Here is a 19,518-nt window from a genome sequence, read left to right as displayed (position 1 = left end):
AAAGAAAAAAAAACTGTGGTACATGGTTGTGCAGGGTTTTACTTGTATTACAAAGTCACATATATACAGTTAAATGCATAAACCCCAGTCGAAAAAATATGAAAACGGGAAAGGGAAATTTAAAACAAACAAACAAAACCATCTTAAAAGACCGCACTGCTCTCCGATTTGCTGCCTTAATGATGTAACTGGAGAAATTAGTGACAAAAAAGGTCAAAAAGTGAAACATACACAATAGGTTCGATTAAAAAAAACAAAACAGGAAAAACAAACAAACCGTTTATGTCTGTTTTGAAAAATGTGGATTTGTCAACCAGTCTTCTATTCTAATGTAGTGTTCATAGACAATTCATGAACTGACTTAGTAGATGCTTTAATAAGCATCACAGTTTTCTTACATTTCTACGCATAAATACAAAGAAAGGCTCGCTCAGGCGGTATAAAATTACAGTTGCAGTGAAATGCTCCAGTAGCTCGACATGCCTTTTTCCAAATCGCCTACTCACTCTAAATCTTAGATTTACGGTGCCAGCTTTTTCCCAAGGTCCGCTCTGACTGCTTATTAAAGCACTGTACATCATGAATAAAGTGTACACGGATGTGTCCTTGAATCGTTTTGATATTTATCGTGTTAACTTTAACATTTATTACTCTTTCTGTGTTGTACAGTTTTAAGAATAATGTCCGATGTCAGCGTTTTGGAAAGAAGGAAAAACATAGAAGAGAAAGTTTGTGTTGGAGAATCATAAATTATACAGCACTGCTGCAAAATACAAATATATACACTGTATACACTGAATCGAGAGTAGCTGGAGCCCAAAGCAACCAGCTCCAAAACGGTAACAGTGAGGGACCAAAAACCTGGAGTCAGTCGGCCTTGTCCGTCAAACGTCAGACTACTTCACAGCCACCTCAGATTTTGGTTTAACTCTGATTTAAAATGATGTCATTAAATTCAAGGTAAAAACAAAAATCGCTTTAACTGAGAGGGGACATGAGCACATCCCGTTTCAGTCAGAAAACAGTGTTGGTTATGCGTGTTTGAGTGCTGAGGCTGTGATGGGGTCCAAACATCCTCTGCTGGCTGGTCAGAGGCTGCCGATGTTGGGGAAGCTCTTCAGCTTCTCTGGGAAGTCATCTTTATAGAGCACCGGGTCTGCGCGATGTTCCACCACTTTCAGAGGCATCGTCCCGAAAACTGAGGCAAACTTGTTGATGCACTCAGATCTACAGAGCGGGAGACATTTTATCAACAAGCATGATAAAACCATTCATATAGCATCTGACCCTTAATAGACTCAATACTGAGATTGGGTACATTAAGGTCACTTACATTATTTTGACATTTTATGCAATTGCTACATGAAGGTTTTCATAATGTTTGTTTTTGGACATTGGCTACTTTTTCACTTATTTTTAGTCTTTGTACAAAATTATTTTCTTGGTTTTTTTTAGACTGTTAGAAAACAAACAGTGCAATAAACACACTCTACTACTGATGTTCTGAAATTGCACCAAACTAAAATGATCTGAGGGAATTTCAGCTGCTTTTTGTTGATCATTTGGAAAACAAATACCTCTCCACCATGTGTGTCTGATCCAGCGACAGTCCATCTATGGCAGTACATTCAGGGCACTTGAACTTCTTCCTTGGAGTCACCTAAACAGAAGCACAGTTACAGTCACACCAGTGATATTTGCTCACTTCAGGGTTTGTTAAAGCTCAGCATCCTAAACAGGAGCAGTTTGGTCAAATGAAGCAAGTCTTTGACATCCAAAGAAAACTTTTGTTGCAGACAGTGTGAAGAATTACTTTTTAATTCTTATCAGCAGGACATTTCCTTCCCTTGACTTTTGTCATGAACATGTGAACATTTGAATGTACGTGTGTAGAAGGAAGGGGAAGACAGATATTCTTGGTCAAAGAGGGTAAGTTAAGGAACCTGTTGGAGATGTTATGGGAGGTAGGACCAGAGGTGCAGGTGTAGGAAAGTGTGCAGCCTGTGATTTGACAGCAGAGTGTGCATAAGCCCTAGTGAGCTTAGAAAAACACACTGGGAGGGGGAGTGTCAGTGAGTGACTCCCAGATAAGGGAGGTTAAGGTCGGGCTTTAGCTCAGGGCCCCTGCACCTGGACAGAGTTGGGGTGATGGGGAGGGGGAGAGGCTGTGATGTTGAAGGGTGAGAGCTGATCAGACCCAGAGATGCTGGTCTGCTGTGTCAGGCTACAGACTCCCCACGCAAACTTTTAACACCCAGACCAGACAGAGCCATGAACATACCTTTATGGGGGCTTTGCCAGTGATGTTGGCCACCAGGAAATTCATGGCAATATCTTCACAGTTCATGTGAGCATCCACCCAGTTCTTGATGTCTCCCGGCATCTTGTATGTGTACAAATAGTTGAAGTACTGAAAAGAAAGAAAAGAGCGGACAGTTTAACATAGTGAACCAGCATCATCTAAGAAGAACTATTGTTTTTCTAATTTCCTTTAAACTCAATGCACAAATGCCTTTCAAAGACTAGCTTTTTGCATTACTGTGAAGCAAAAGTACCATCAGTACCTTCAATACTTCGTTTACATCAATGCACTACTGATGCTGTGGTCTAATCTAAGATGAGTTTCACACATTTTCACTGACAAATTGCTAGTGTAAAAAATAGTTGCAGCAATACAAAAACATAGCAATGCTGGGACCACGAGGGCACAAATTCCAAAATTGACTTGCGACCCAAAGTCTATGCTTTATCATCTTCCCACAGAAATTACCCCAACTTTTGCTGAACTGTTACATACTTCTTGTGAAGTCTTAAACATGCTGAAACATGGGCTCATTTTTCCAAAGGAAAACAAACGCGACAAGTATAAAAACGGCAAATTAAAGCTCAACTTGTTTTCAAGCAACCTGTCTCAGATCACCTTGTGGTAGAAGGCAGCTCCAGTTAGAACCATGGAGACCTCATTGGTCCACTCCGACTCATACTTCCACTTTCCCATTTCATGGTCCCAGAGGTGCAGCCGCCCGGGGTAGCCCACCAGCCTGTCTGGAAACTCCCTCCAAACCTGGAAAGAGCAGAAGAGAAGACAGATCGTCTAACACTCAGCTAACGCAAACAGAGAAAAGAATTAAGGACTTGCATTAAAAAATGAAATATTCAGAACAAATTTCAAATTGAAGTTTTAATCTTGCATCCAAATATCCGTGTCTGATGCTTTTCCAAAAACAATTACTCAAAGTCAAAAACTTGGAAAACAAAGAGAACGCTTTCAGAAAGAAACTGATTCATGACAAGCTGAATATTTCAACAGGCTGCTGGCTCAACACCAGCAGTCAATCTGACCTCCCTCTATAAGCAGAGTCACCAACAGTGAAACTCCTCCTCTATACGGCCTGTAATTCAGCGTAATTACCCTTTAACTGAGCATAATTTTATTAAATGGTTTTTAAATGGATTCAGGTGAGTGTGCATGGCTAAAAAGAGCTGGACAGGTATGCGAGTATGGAAAGCATCAGCTCCAGACCCGTTATTGTTCTTCACACATCAAACACATTAAACAGGCCGTCAAATCCCCAACCACTAGAGAATAAACACTGTAATCTCACTCAATGACTTTAAACTCTGGGATCAACTTGAAGTGGTTCCCTGCAATACCTGCCATCAGGGAGATGACTGGAAAGTATGGCCAAGGTTAAATTCTTCTTTTGTTTTTCCTCACCTCGTAGCCAAACTGCAGTTCATCAGATGTTAGCATGATGATGTCATCATCGATCGCTAGCACAGCTTCGGTCTCGATCTCGTCATAGGGGAAGAAACGGTTGCTCAGTTTGTTCTCTTTGGTTCGCACGACTTTGAGTGGGACGCTGATCTTCGGCCAAAGAGTTTCTATCAATGGTGAAAAAACAAAACATTTTTATTTTATTTTTTTAAACAGAAAGAAAAATTCCAAAAATACTACTTTTAAAGACAAACATTGCTGAGTTCATGTTATGTGATAATGAGTTGGCTATATTTGGTGTCACTGAATAATCAAATTAAATGACTGCAAATAAAAATGAGATGTATGTGGAAGACATTTAGGGGTTGAAAATGATTAGAAAAAAATCAGTGTGTGAAGATATCATTTACCCCTGAAAGAGGTTTTGAAATCTTTGCTGGCAGTGGAAAAATAGCGCTGTGGGAGCTTAACTTCCCTCACTGACTCATATCGCTATACTAACCTCAAGCACATGCAAATCTAACCACACTACGATTCTTCAGGAGGCAGACCAACAGGGGAGCATTTCAAAGATCTTGGGCAGTGTCCATGGCACGGACTATGGCACAGACAGATCACACAGAATCTGTTCCCCCATTAATGGAGTAACTGAGGCCTGGAAGCTCATGAGAGGAGCTCCAGGTCCTCCTAACCAAGTCTGAGGTCTCCTGTCAAAAGCTATTGTCAAAAATAAGCTGAGTTTAATGCCCCGAGTTTCTTTTTTCACACTCTCTTTGGATCTGTCATCAGTTTTTTTTCTGTTTTTTTCCTCCAGGCTTATAAACAAGACAATAAAAGTCAAAAGATTATTTGCTATAAAACAAATTACTGCTAAAAATAGATGTAATGCTGGATTGTGTATAAAAAAAAACCCCAAAATTAAAAAAAAAAGGGTGGAGCAAAAACAGTAATCCATTAACACATCAAATCTAGGCTAGGTGTGAATGGGGAAGAAATTTGCCTTCATAGTGGGTTGTGCCCCATAAGTCTGACCCATCAATGGCCCCTTGTTAAGTCTAATAGGACACAAAGGCTCCATCAAACCAGGCGCCGCTGATGCCTCTAATGAAAAGGCAACTAACAGCACTTCAAAGCCATTCACTACTTGAGTACATTAGCCAACTCTTACAGCAGAAAGACAGACTTAATTCTCGGAATAAAACACCTTCATCTGAATTAAGGTGTCGGTGGGATAAGGACCTAACCATTTTATACTTAACTGCCTAATAAGGGTAAATAATTATAGGGCACCGTGCCATAAATAACCACTAATAAGACCTCACTATCAAAAATCTGTAAAGAACTAATGATGATAAATAGCCTGAGAGAAAAGCAGAAAAAGTTAAACAGAGTTAGTTGGTACCAACCAAATCCTAATAACAGGTTCTTTTTTTATTAGCACCAACACATTTATTTACTCTACGTGTGACTGTGACTGGAGCGCTGAGCAATCAGTAAATTAGTAGCTAGGTGATCTGCATATCATTAATACACTTCTCTTTTTAGGGGCAGTGTTTTGCCAGTCCACTCTGCTTTTTTTATTTATTTATTTAAAAACCCTCTGTGCAACCAGAGAGCATGAAACCGTTTGTGGGGAGATGAGTTTTGGCTGCTCTCTCCATTATCACTTATCTATTGTACAGAAGACATTTATTGCTCAGGCACACAGGCCAAGAGACCAATCAATAATATCCTGTGATTGCAGACTGGTCCTGACCAGTTGGTGAGTGACTGCTGGCTGTCGCTGGGTGAAACTGGTTGAAAAGCAGGAAGCAAGAATATGGTATCACAATAGAAGTGCAGTTGAGGGCTGTTGTGGTTGTGACTGGTAATTTAGGGCAGAAGTAAATATCAGAAACCCCTCTCAATTGAACACAAAATTTAACAAGAATACCAATCACAGTCTCTTCTACAAGATTGCTTCCATTACCTAGCTAGTTTGGTTTGACCCAGTAAACTTCAAAGTGGGTTTAGGCTTCTGAAAAGTTTCATGACCTTGAATGTTTTCCACTCACCCTCAGGAGGACTCTTGTTCTGGTTATTCCACACCACCAGCAGTTTAGCTAAGCTAGGCACCTTGGAGATTTCCGTGATGACTCGGAAAAGACTCTCAACACGATCGTAGGTTAGCACCACTGCTGTGAATCCAGGAGCCCTCGGTGGGATGAGTGGTAAGAACAGGGGGCTGTTTACACTGGACCACTTCTGTACAAGAAAGGCGACAAAGAAAGACATAAGCTTTTAATGCCTGGAGCATCTTTTTCAATTCTTTATCATTCACTCTTTTTGTCCTTTCCAAGCAAAGCCACTGTAGCGCTAGTCTCATGAATTCTGTGTCAAACCAGCCTGTCATGGTTTCCATGATTGAATGCCCAATAACAGGGCTTTAGTGGTGAGTGAGGTCACTTTTTATAATGGAGCAAGAATCGTCCAACAGTGTGTCAAAGGGCCTAGCAGAGGCTGAGTATTTAAAGCCAAAAGCTTCCAGTGACAGTGCCAAGTAAACCCTACAGAAGCAGTAGCACAGAAGGACAAGAAAGGAGTTGGAAATTGAGACAGGTGTCCAACCTCTCGTGCCTACTGATCTTGTGATGCTATTGTGACAAGTGAGACTAAGGTAGGAAAATGTAGCCTTAGTAAACTGCTTAAAACTATTTCTAAAAGTACAAATACAATACATGGAGTGGGATTATCTTTTAAATCTATGCTCCTTTTGAACTTACTGAAACCAGTCTCAAAAAACAAGTTGTTTCTAAAGGGTGTTTTTATAGGGGAAATAAAACCAAACCATATCTTCCACTTAACAAGCGTGCGCTACTGGCAAATATAAGAATATAAGACCTTCAGGGCACCCTTGATAAACTTCATCAAAAGCTCCAAAAAAAGTTCCACTGTGTTTGAGCACAGCAAAGAGAGCGCATCTAACACAGTAAATCTGTGGTCTGTTTGAAGTACATATAAACCCTGTTTCTTCTCTGGTCCCAGGTGGCCACAGTGTGATTATGTGGCTGCTTCCACAGCATCAACACAAGTCTGTCAACAGAGACACGGCCACTGCCTTTTACACAACATCACTCACTCCATCACAATTAGAAAAAAAAAAAAAAAAAAGCACTTTACTGGCAAGTGGAAACTTCACTGTGGTCGTTGTCACATTGTCAAATAAAAAGAGGGGGAAACAATTAAACTAACACATATAGGCAGCACAGTTGCATGAAAACAGACTAAAAGACACTGAGAGCAGTTTAGTCATTTGTCAAACAGAAAAGATTCGATAAAAGAAAGCCACAGCTCGAATATCAACCATCAGATAGTGGTAGGAGTCATTTTGCTTTTATACTAAACATTTAAACTAAGAAGAAGAATTTTATTTGGTTGTTTGAACTGCTTAGGTGGTTATTCTCTAATCTTAGACATCAGGACATCTGAGAACTGCTACACAACTTCTGTTAGCATGTCATTACTTGAGTTACTTGTAGCATTTTTTTCTCATCTAAGGAATTTAATCATTTTCTGATGGGCCCAAAACTGTATTTTTAAATATTTAACTTCTCTTTATACACATGTGATGGACTTGTTGATTATTTACACACTGGTTCAACTATTTTAAAAAGTCCTAGGAATCCTTCTGAGGCACTACTTCGTGCATTCATGTCAGTTTTTAACTAAAGCATTGTTAGTATTAGATCTTAGTGTCCTCATTGTCATCGAGCTGTGTTGCCATGTACTGCATTACACTGTGGGTTAGGGCTGGGCCATATCATACCATTCACGGTAATACCGGTATAATGTTGGGCAACAATAAGAAAAGGAAATATCGCGATAGAATTTGGGTAAAACGCGCATGCGCAGTGCCTTTGTTTACATACACACATGGCCGTGATGGAGAATGAGAAGGGTGAAAGCGGATCGTTGAATGAAACTGATGAATCAGAACTGGTTTGTAAAAATGCTGCAAATTCAGTGGTGTGGAACTGGTTTAGCTTTCATCCATCAGATACACAACAAAGCAATATTTTTGGTAGAGCATGTAAAGTATTTTGTCTAGTGTCAATTATATAACCAGTTATATCGTTATTGCAAATTTTCAAATGTATATCATGATAAATATTTTTGGTCATATCGCCCTGCTCTACTGTGGGATATTTAAGATGGTGTATTGACCGGTGACCAGATACTTAAACTTTCTCCCAAGAATAGCATGCACTTCATGTACTACTCAGTTAACTTATAAAAAACAAAACCTTACTTTAGCATATAAAATACTATTCAATGGCATTTCACACACAGCCTAAACACTTTCAGTATGTCGTTCAAAGTCAGCACTTTGACCTCATAGCAGTTCTTTTCTTTCATATTTAACTTTTTTTAAAAGAAGTAATGCCCAAATACTCAAAGATTGTACTCTAACTAAGAAAAAACAAGAAAAAGACTTTCCTATGCCCAGGTCCCAATCACCACAAAAACCTAAACTGTGGCAAATTATAAAGTCTGAGATGCCTCAGTTCTTGTAATGTAAAAACCTTACAAGTATGCCCCCTTCCTACAAATCCCAAACAAAAAGCAGCTTGTCCCTTATTCTGAAACCCCCTCTCCAAAGGCACCAGCAGTCCTGGGCAATGTGCTTTCAATTACCACCAAAAGACTAGGGGAGGAGAGGGGGAAAATGTCTGCCTGATGTATTTAGTGCTGTGTGCAAGTTCTCCTCACCATCCATTCACAGAATTCATACAGACAACACTTTATCTCCCATTTCAGGCAGGTTAATCTAAAGACACCTGTGACACTGTGACACTGTGACACCGTCAACACCCTCTGGGTTGGGACAAACTTTGAGACCAGAGTAATTCTGATGGGATGGACTGGTGGCTTAGATGTTAATACGAAACATTTTGACACAAGAGGCAAATGTCAAGTGAAGCTGTTTTGTGAAGCGAGCTGGTTTAGAGTGAAGTCGTGGTTGAGAGTGAATAGCTGGATAACCAGTTAATCCTGAAATACTATACAGAACTATACAAGCAGAACTGGAAAGGGAGTCCCCCCCACCAAAAAACCCCTCAAAGTGTTGACTGTTTACATCCACGCATCCTGATTGCAAGTGCCACCTCTAATCTTGGCATTTTAGTGGATCTACTTAAAATGTGGTACTTGTAGACATCTGACAGATCCAAGGCCATTATTATGCATCTACACACAAGCTGACATGCACACGCCTCTACACCACAGGCGGAGGATGGAGGAGACTCTAGATCAGACCGAGCTGATTAACAACTCCTGAGAGATGGTCGCCCCAGCCAAGATGTCGGCAGCCACAAACTCTTATAACCACAGGGATGCTAAGCACACACATGCACACACACACAGACCATTCTTTCACATCCAGCGTTCTCGCTACAAACACAATGACTCAGGCGTACGGGAACTTAGTTTTCACCACAATGGAGGCATCCTCTGAGCGCAGAACTGCTGACACAAACTGGCTCCCTCAAAGCTATCTGGGTGTATACCAAACTGTGAAGCGCTGCATCTGTGGTATTTCAGAAAGAGGGAAGGCATCTACTGTCACTCTACTACAGAGGCTTTGATTTATAAGGCACAGGAGAGTGGGAAAGCTTATGTGGTACTGTGAGCGTCTGTACAGCCAAAGCTCTATTTTGGACGAGTGTCACTCAGATGTCTTCAACAACAACAAAAAAAACTTCTAGGAATACAACTGAGCAGCTCAGCACATAATAGCCAAGGACTTTATAGGTTATACAGATGTTTGCTGCAAAAGAAATGAGAAAAAAAAAAGCAACAGCACAAAACTAAAAGATAATAATAGAACATTAAATATCCTGTTTGGTGACTAAAAGTTACAAACATTTGCAATATGCATGTCAATGTCAAGTGTAGACAGTTACATACCACCACAGGTGGATTGTTCCACTGCTCATAAGTACGCGCAGCATATGGGTAGATGCGATCGTTGATGATCTGGAGAGTTGTCAAGCCAATAGCCTTCATGGAGCTGAAGTAGGCCTCCCAGAACCAGCGTGCCTGTAGACAAATGACACAAAACTACTTAAAACTGGAAACAGGCAAGCCAGAGTAAAAACACGACATGCCTAGGGTCAGTGCATTCACATTCAGTGTTACGTATATTCTTTCGTCTCATGTAGCTCAGGAGGTAGAGCAGGTCATCTACTAAACAGAAGGTCAATGGCTTGATCCCTGGATGATCCAGTCTACATTCCAAAGTATCCTTGGACAAGATACTAAACCCAAGATGTTCGCCGATGCTTTCATTGGAAAATTAATGTTTGATAGAACGCACTCAGATGTAATAAAGACGTGCTTTTATGAGGAAGTGAAAGAGAAAGCATTCTGAATGCTCAACTAGAACAGAAAAGCACTATCCAAGAACCAGTACATTTAACTTTAGCAACATATCTTACGTAAATATTTTTTTTAAAAATGCTGCAAATAGATATAAGATAACTCAGTGCATATAAAAATATATATATATATTTTCACAGCAGAACTGTAAATCTAGAACTACTAACTTTAAGATAAATATGTTATTTCACTGGCCACATGAAATGATATTATGTCCTCCAAAAAAATTTTTTTATTCTCATATTAACCTACAGAGTGGAGCAGTTATAAAAAAATAACACCAGAGCGTTGTCATAACTATAAAATCCAGATATTCCCTGGTCCACATCTTTGAAGACAATTTTGCAGCCCTCTCCAACGTCTTTGTCCTTCAACGACTCTTCTTTTGAAGCCCAATGAAATCTCTTTTGACTGCGTCTGTTTTCCTTCAACACATCTCTGCTTTGACTTTATGATAAGTGAACTCTTAACCCATATCTTAATGCTACAGCAACGGACTCTGGAATCTCCAAGTGCTCTCATTCACCATTGACTTCACATAGTTTTTGTGTTTTTGTCAATATTGGAAGCATGGAAGTCATCTATGTGTTAAATTTCTATAATCATGAAAATTGCTTCAAGATCTGACTGTTATGAAACTTCAAGGGACAGTGCCATGTTACACTTATATGACTCCACCCAATCTGAATTACTGATAGTTTTGGGGTGAAGGATGTAAATATCTTAGAGTCTGCCCTCCTAATGGATGCGTCCATGAGCATTACTGCATTTTGTGGATGCTCTATGTTAAACAAAGAGCTTGTTAACACATAACCATGAGACATTTCCCTAAATCGCCAATGTCGATGTCATGGGATGAAAGATTGGAGATGTAGAACAACAAAAAGAGCCTATATTTTTACAGAGGAGCTGAGGAGAATCCAAAAAGACTTTCTAATCTCAAGGGGGAATCCCAACGGTCCATAAATCAGCCAGTGATGAAAGTTTCTTTTCCGACCGGGAGGAGGCAAAAAGCAAACTGTGCTGGCCTGAGGGCCCATTCCCCTCCCCTCCACCCTCTCCCAGCGCCTGGAGGAATTTTTATGAGCAGGGAAGAACAGACATCATTGCAAGAGAGAAGAGAAACCCTTTCTACGTCTTCCAACTGGAGCAGTAACCGTGCAGCAAGTCTATAGTCTATACTTGGTCCCTGTTGGTTCTACTGCTTAAAACAAAAAGTACAGCAGTACAAATACGTCCAACCAAATAATCCATAAGCTGAACAAAAATTACTTCTCCAATCATTGTTGTTTTTTGTTTTTTTTAAAATACTGGTGTAATGTAAATTTTAACTATGAGGCTGCTGCAAATGGTGAAAAATAATTCATGTATGATGTAACAGTAATCTGATGTAATGGCTGGTTTAAAATACTCCCCAGCAGCTCCTGCTTTTTTGTTGTTTATAATCATTAAAATGTCAAAGCAGTGCACAATAACAGTTAAGCTGACGGTAGTCTGCATGGCTTTGTTTAAATCAGCTGTAGCTCTCAAGTGCCTGACACATGAATTAACCTGTAAACCAGAATTGGCAGTCACTGAGTTGTGTACAGACATAGGCAGTCATTAGTGTTTTTGATATAATCAAAAACAGCAGTGAAACCTGAAGTCTGTTCAAATCACGCTTACCGGGAAAACCTTTCCATTCCAGTTTTATCAGCATGTTTGTGTGGCTGTAAAACATTTTGTAGTGTAACAAAGAGGCACACAATGCGGTGATTCCCATTTTCCTTTGTTTCACCTGTGTTTTCATGTTTTATTTAACCTTAAACTGCGAAGTTCATATAACTCCTGGGTTTGTGTTTAGGAAAGAAAACAGGAATCTGTTGGAGCACCTCAGCTGAGATTAAATTTGCAACTCAATTGGTAAAATTAACAACCTGCTACTAAATTTAATGGGCAACAAATAAATGACCAAAAAAAGCCAGTGAAGCCACTGTCATTGTTCTGACTGCTCAGTTCTGTATGAAGGCTTGCATGTAAGAAGAAGACTACAGGAATACCTATACAGTGAGACTATTGCAAGTTGGGACGATAGGCAGGGTCAGCAAACTAGAAACAGTCTAAGGAAAAGATGAGGAGTAAGTTTAACTTAAACTCACTGGCAGTAACTCCCTCCATCTCTCTTATGTATTCTAATTTAATGACAGAATTGATTTATTTGATCTGTGTCCTATTTTGAGGGTATGACCCAAAGAAAACAACGGGAGTAAATACACAAACACTGGCTCTGGAGTGGCCTCAATTGAGCACTGTTAACATCTCACAGCTGTTTAGTATGTGGCCTTTTTAAATCTGACCTAATTTGATGCAATTACATCATCTCAAATTTGAAAATGAGTTCTGCAGCTTCAACCAAGTCCGCTGGCTACTAATAGAGGCTCAACAGTATTAACAGTATAAACAAAAGTAGCTTATCTTAGTCCGATTTGTTTTCTCATCAAATCTCCCTCTTTCCCGATTTCCTTTCTTGCTTGGAAACCCCACCCCACGCAATATGACAATTACTACAAATCACGCCACCTAAGATGTACACATGAAATGTGATTTACTCTGAAATCAAGGGTTGCTGAGCCCTCTGCTGGCAGATCTAACAAAATACATTATCTCAAAAGTTTAAATGGACCCACTGAGTTTTCCCTTTACAACAATGAAAGTTTATATTAAACAGCACCTAAGTTCCACATATCGAGGTCAGTGTATGTTTAATCAATCTATGAACCTTTCTAACTTCAAACTGGTTGCTTGTTGTCAGACCAAGTTTTAGTTAACTTTTAGCTTTGTATGATGTCAACAAGCGAGGACATCCTTCATATCTCTGGCTGTCACTTCAGAAATTTCACTCATCTGCTTTTCTTCCTGTTTGGGAGGAGGGACCAATCAGAAGGAAGTAGGATTAAAATCAGGGTGATCCTAAAGGGAGAGGAACTAATATGTCTGGATAGCAGATTAACTGAAGGGCTGCAACAAAGCCCAGTTTAGGGTACATGAACTTATTTTGAACTGCAGTAGAGTTCACAATAAAAGTATGGAGCTGGAAATCAGCACCACAGGTCCCTTTCAAGCTCTGTTATACATGTGCTTTAAAAAAAAAAATCAGCATGAACTTTACTCTATGGTTTATGTAGAACAATGTCCAGTACTCTTATTTGGGAATAATCTGGATAATCGTACATTAAGCAAAAGTACCCCAGTGACCTATAATAAAAGTTCACATCCTTGTTAATTTTGGCACTTAGCCACTGTGGCTGTGAAACATCTCAAAACTATGATGTTCCCATTCTGATAAATAAGGTTTGTGTTTTTAGTTGTTGTTTTTTTAACATGGGAATGTACCATGGTGCACTTAACAAATACAAACAGAAGGATATTAGAAACATACTTTATCTAGCATTTTTCCCGAACATTAAAGTAAAATTCTGTCTTAAAATGACTTCTTTCAGTCTGATAAATGATCTAAATCACGATAAAAAAGAATTTGGTAAGAGAAATGTATCAGAAAAAAAAACCTCAAGTGGTGATCAGTTTGATCCATCTGTACACCATCAGAGAAGGCAAAAGAGTACTTCTGTGACCAGTGAATAAAAAATATCAGATGCTTCCATGGTAGCTGTGAGATGTCCACAGCATAGTACCACACCCCCGAGAAAAACCTAGCAACCTGACAAGCAAACCATGTTTTAGAGTATATCTGGCGTAATCCAACACCAACCCCATCTTTGAGCCCTTGGCCTAAAACGCCTGTTTGGCCAGTATAATTGGTAAATGGACTTGGGTTGATACAAGTGAATGAGGAGCAGCTGAACTGGTGCACCTCTCTCGTGGCTGCTTTCACTTTTGTTTATTGTGGCTCAATGCACATAGCAAATGGAAAGTGAATGAGCCGTCTCTGTCCATTTCATTCAAGCTAGAATCAACATAAAGTCCTCAGAGAGCCTTTTAAAAATCCAGCCTAAGCAAAGAAGGAAACTCACAAAAAGGAAGACTGCCAGCCAAATTTCTGGCTTTTGCACATGACATAAAATTTGTTTTGGTTTTCAAGGGCTTGATTGGTTGGCCGGCTGGTTAAGGACCAGGTTCATCTCAGACATGACATGCAAGTGCTGTAAAACCCAGCGACTAGCATGTCAATCCGACATGGTGGATATCTGATTGACATCTAAATGTATGGTGCAAACCAAATATAAACTGCAACCAAATGTTCTTTAGTTTTGCAGAAGTTTGCTGAGAGATGTTAAACACTGTCTTGTACCTGTCTCTGCATTTCTTCAACCTGTCGGTGAGGGATACTCTTCAGGATTGTGTACATCTCTGGCAGCTTCTCCTCAGGAATAACAACAGATGCCCTGTGCAGAAACAAAAGCATTAAATATGACAGGCTTTCAAACGATTTATTTTTCCACTGTATTAAGATGTAGGCAGACCTTTTCCAGTCAAGTACTTCAGAGAACGGCAGAATGTAGGAGTCAGCCAGAATGACGGGAACACAGCCAGCCTGCAGCACATCACTGAGGGCAGCCTGACCCAAACGTGCCCCCCTCAAGACCACACAGAATGACGACTCCTGCAGAGAAATGTTGGGAACAAACTATTAATTACAAGGAAAAAACTTTAACTGCATTCTGAACATGAATAAATTAAGTAGATTTTAAATGAGTGCACTTAACGAGAAAAATATGACTCTTTGAGTGCAGATTGTTATGTTTCCCACCTGCAGGATCTGTGGGTAGTCGTACACCTGCCCTTTGTAGCATCGTTTTCGTGCAGAGGCAGCACCCTGAGAGAGGTTGCTACACTTGTCCAGAAGAAGGAGGGCTTCTCCATTTTCTTCCTTCAATCGCTCCAGTTCGGCTCTGTACTCTCGGTGAATAGCAGTTTGTGAAGAAAGAATAAAGTAGTGCCGAGGCCTGGGTGGAGTCAGAAGATATGGAAACCAGTTATTAGAGAAGATAAATTAGGAAATAATTTTAATTTAGTCAATGTGTGACATGTGTTTACCCAGGTTGTCTCTCAGGCAGGTCAACATCTGCAGAAAGGGGGCTATAAACTGGAATGCTCACATCATAACCTTGTCTGTAGGTCCATGTAGAAAAACCACCTCCAGCCAGCAATGCTCTGAAACAAACAGATCTGGGTTGTAGCAATGTTTCCAGAAAAGAGGAACCTTAACACGCTCAACACAAATTCACTCATTCAAATTTACATTTTGTTAACAGCAATGCCGATTTTCTTGTGGTTATATTCTTAAACAGTTCCCAATGATATGGATTCTGTACTAAGTTCGTGGTTTCACTTTTCTATAAAGTGAAACCATGCTGACATGCACACCTGGTTCTGATGAGGCTCCATGCCAAATACACTGTGGATGAGCACAGGAAATTCCTTACAGCTAAGATAGTGTTCAGTGTCTCAAACGTGGTAATAAACCCAACCTCTTGCATCCTTAACAATCACTCTCACTCAGTCACCTTAAAGGGTCTGGAAAACATGTTCTCTCTTACCTGCTTGTAAGTAGATCTTTCATCTGCATCAAAATATCACTCTTAACAATTTGTGAATGACTGCAGTTTTGATAAATACTTGTTTGAACTTTGATAATTTCTGCACAAAAACTGATTAACATTGTTTTCTAGTTGAATGCATTTTTACCTCCAAGCAGGAGGCTGTTGGACAACATAAAAGCTTATTTATCATATTTCTAGACAGTTTTTAAGCTGTACCAGTACAACCTCAGCTGATGAGGATTAATTAATGGAATTAATGAACAAAGACTATGGAAGTGTCAAAGCTTTGATCTAAATATGAGCATCTCGTTTACTATTATCAGTCATTAATATAATCAGTTCCATTGCTAGGGATGGGTATCGAGAACCGGTTCGCACTGTTTCAATTCCTTGGAATTGTTTGCCATTTTTGCAAACGATTCCCTTATCGATTCCAGTCGCCCCGAATGACGTCACCACGTTGCGGAGCGTCATTTACCTGGCAGGAAACACGGCGCCTAAGCGGCTCAAACGCTCAAAAGTTTGATTATACTTTACGAGAACGGATGACAACAGGGCAACTTGCAATACTTGCAAAGTAGATATTTCATTTAAGGGAGGAAACACTACGAATATGCAAAAGCATTTGCTCACAAAACACACGATGACCTTAAATGAATGTCGTGTTTTTAATTCCGCTCCGGACTCGTGAATCTGAACCCAGCAGCAGCGGTAACGTTTGCACGTCCTCTCCCGTTAATGCGGCAGGTAAATAATCGACTAACAGTGCATATTATGTTAGCGCGATCTGCCTTATTACAAACCCTGCCATTACTGTGCATTTAGGTGACCATGATGAGAGAGAGAGTCTGACTCAGATGCTGGCAGTTCTCGCTGCAGTCTACCGGTAGCGTCTCCTTTCAGGCCAGGATAGACGAATGTCACCGAGCAGTGACTAAGTTTGTGGTCAAAGGCTTGCACCCATTTGCCACATCAGATGCCCCCGATGTTTGGTAAGAGAATGTGTTTAATTGTAGGCAGGGACATTACAGGATATTCTTGTGTAATTGCTACTGAATAATTTATGTTATACTTTGTTATTGCTACAGAAGAATATTTATTTTATTATTTTACATTTACAATTTTTTTTCCTGGGGACCCTGTGACACCCCATTGAAGAGCCGTAGGCTGTGGATCGCTTAAGATCTCACTGTTGGGTTTGTAAGGTCATGTTACTCCTTCTGTCTTGTTCAAAGAGAAGATATAAAACAAAGTTCTAAGCTATTCGCTGTTCTCCTTTTTAAAAAAGAATCGATAAAGAATCGAATCGTTAAACAGAATCGAAAATGGAATCGGAATCGTGAAAATCTTATCAATACCCATCCCTATCCATTGCATTAGTTAAACATACAATACTACGATGCTGTATATTCAAATCATGGTTTTTTTTTTTTTATTTCTCAGTGACTTCAATCACAGCAAACTAATTCTGTTAAGATGTGTTCCATTTACCTGTCTCTGGGCACATCCAAGGCAGTGTTGTAGTCAGGAGGGCCTCCAGGTAACATGTTGAAAAGCAGATGATTCATCCCTTTGTCCCATCTAACAAAACATCATCATCAAGATCAGAGCTGTAACAACTTCTCACTTTGAAGATTATTTGAACAATGGAAAACTGACTGAAGTTTTTCTAATTACTTGAATAAATAACTGCTCATTTTAAAAAGAAAAGCCTTATTTGACTTTAAGCTGTTACCATTTAGTAGTTTTAAGAAGTTCAAAATTTATCAATGTATTATTTGGTATCAAAAAATACGGGTTAAACAGAATATTGCGCATTTTTAAGAGACAATATGTGAATCTTTTACAGATTAAAAACTACCAAAACAGTTAAACTCCAATACATGTTTAAAATCAGAGGCATCACAACAGAGACCTATTGTGATGAAATAAGGCTGAAATTAAATCTATTATAGTATTTTACAGCAGTACAAAGTATAACTTTGGGAGGGAAGGGGATTTTTGAGACCTTAATTTTGGGGAAAGTCAGCAATTTAAACATTTTTTTTAATCAATTTTGATTTGTTATTCCACACGTGGAGTTTTGGTGTCCTGATCACCACTGAAACTACAGTAATGTAAATTTGGACAATATTTCAAAGTAATTACCAGGAGGCGTTTCAGACTTTTTTTGAGGATCTGAATTAAAATAAAAACTGAGTACCTGGGTAACATTGCCAGAGCCTGGGCTGTCTCTCTTATACGGAGGGAGTTCTGATTTAGTACATCAATAGATGGAATGAAAAGGCAAGCCCTTGTAACATCGTCTGTGTAAAAGTCACTGTCAGAGATGGCACTAAGCAGATCATTGTATTCTCGAGACAGGCCGGTGCTGCTGATGGGGACCCCCAATTCATCTACAAACCTCTGCAGAGGGTAGATATAAACCTGCAAGCACAATTTCAACAGTTGTTTGTGACTTCTACGTAAGAAAATTGAGTGTCTGTGTGTGGGGAGTGTTTCCAGGTAGCATTACCTTGATTCTATTCTTAGGGTTGTAGCCACACCTGTATACATCAAAGCAGGTGTGCATGCGACAGCTCAGGTCACCCCTCTCAGGTATGGGACTGGAAACGGGAAGTCTGATCAGAGGTGCGTCGTGAACACTGCGCTTGTCGAGGGTCCAATCAGCTGTGGACTCAATGGAGTGCGGCCAAAACTGAAACATCCCTGTGGCGATTAGTCCAAGCAGCACCACAGAAAACAGGGTGATGTAGTAGATGCGGTGCTTGGTTTTCATCCGAGGGATGAGAGCAGGGCCCCGCGAGCTGTATTTCCCAGAGGTATACATGTCTGACACCTCTTCGTTAACCAGCCGCTGTAAACACAGGTTTCGGATCAATGGCAACTCCAGGAAGTGTTCAGACAACACGAAGCACACTAGGCATCAGTTTAAAAACCAGTCTTCTGTCGCGTGATTGGCAAAAATCACTAGTTTATATGCCGATTTCAATGCATTTGCTGCCAATGACTCGAAGCTAGATAACGGGAATGTTACCACTATCAGGGTGATGCCACCAAACCACAATAGCAACCATAACATAAAAAGCGAGCGAGAGGGAAAAGGTCGTTAAACAAACGCCAAATTTGCAGAAATTAGCTAAGAAACTATCTTTCCTAACAGCAGCTAACGTAACCCACTAGTAAGCTACACTAGCTCTGTAAACATTCATGCTAACCGAGTTCACTAACATTAATAGGTGTTTCAGCCATTAGAAACCGACCAGAAAAGGAGTAAATGCCTAACAATAAACGTATATGTTCTACCTACCGAGATGTCGTTAGTCGGAGAGGGGAGTTTGGTCTTAAATCATGGCAACATTTAGAGAACAGACTGCACATATGCATACAGTGCTAGCCTAGCTTTGAGCTAGCAGCTAACACCCCTAGGTAATCTTTCCGTGACTTGCGGAAGTTCTTCTTCTTCTTTGCTTCCTCAGAGTACCCAGAAGAGACGTGCTTTGCTTCTCTCTGGCGGAATTGGAAGTATAAGAACACATTTTACTAATATCAAAGGTTGAGACCTCTGATATTATTTAAGAAAATAATAATAATGATGATAGTTTAAAAAAAACAAAGTCAATTCAAAATTTACTACCATGTGCTTTCACTGGCCCCTTATAGTGAGTGCTCAGATTTCATGCTTAACAAACTAACAAAATAAAACTGCACAACAAAATTTAATAGAATTTTTTTAATTGGTTGAAAAACGTTCTTGCTGCTAGTGCGTTAAAATATGTTAAATCTTATCTATAATTTTAGCCAGAAACATATGAAGATTAGTCCCACTTTACCTGACGGAAT

General features: G+C 39.8%; 1 protein-coding gene across 1 annotated transcript; it reads right to left on the bottom strand.

The window, feature by feature from the left end:
* Nucleotides 1–250: 250 nt before the first annotated feature.
* Nucleotides 251–19,171, bottom strand: ext2 (exostosin glycosyltransferase 2). Its single transcript, XM_005724303.1, has 15 exons — nucleotides 18,986–19,171; nucleotides 18,191–18,532; nucleotides 17,879–18,102; nucleotides 17,167–17,256; nucleotides 15,170–15,286; nucleotides 14,883–15,078; nucleotides 14,596–14,735; nucleotides 14,424–14,517; nucleotides 9,665–9,796; nucleotides 5,773–5,962; nucleotides 3,719–3,885; nucleotides 2,921–3,064; nucleotides 2,282–2,410; nucleotides 1,578–1,660; nucleotides 251–1,227 (listed from the first exon to the last, which is right to left on the bottom strand). The coding sequence occupies exons 2-15, from the start codon at nucleotides 18,503–18,505 to the stop codon at nucleotides 1,089–1,091; spliced, it is 2,160 nt and encodes a 719-aa protein (XP_005724360.1). The 5' UTR covers nucleotides 18,506–18,532; nucleotides 18,986–19,171; the 3' UTR covers nucleotides 251–1,088.
* Between the last annotated feature and the right edge of the window lie 347 nt (nucleotides 19,172–19,518).

This window comes from Pundamilia nyererei, unplaced genomic scaffold, assembly GCF_000239375.1.
Source record: "Pundamilia nyererei isolate P.nyererei 1_Seehausen unplaced genomic scaffold, PunNye1.0 scaffold00011, whole genome shotgun sequence".
In the NCBI taxonomy this organism is placed as follows: Eukaryota; Metazoa; Chordata; class Actinopteri; order Cichliformes; family Cichlidae; genus Pundamilia; species Pundamilia nyererei.
Note: the sequence above shows the minus strand (reverse complement) of the source record. Positions and strands in the feature narration are given on the sequence as shown.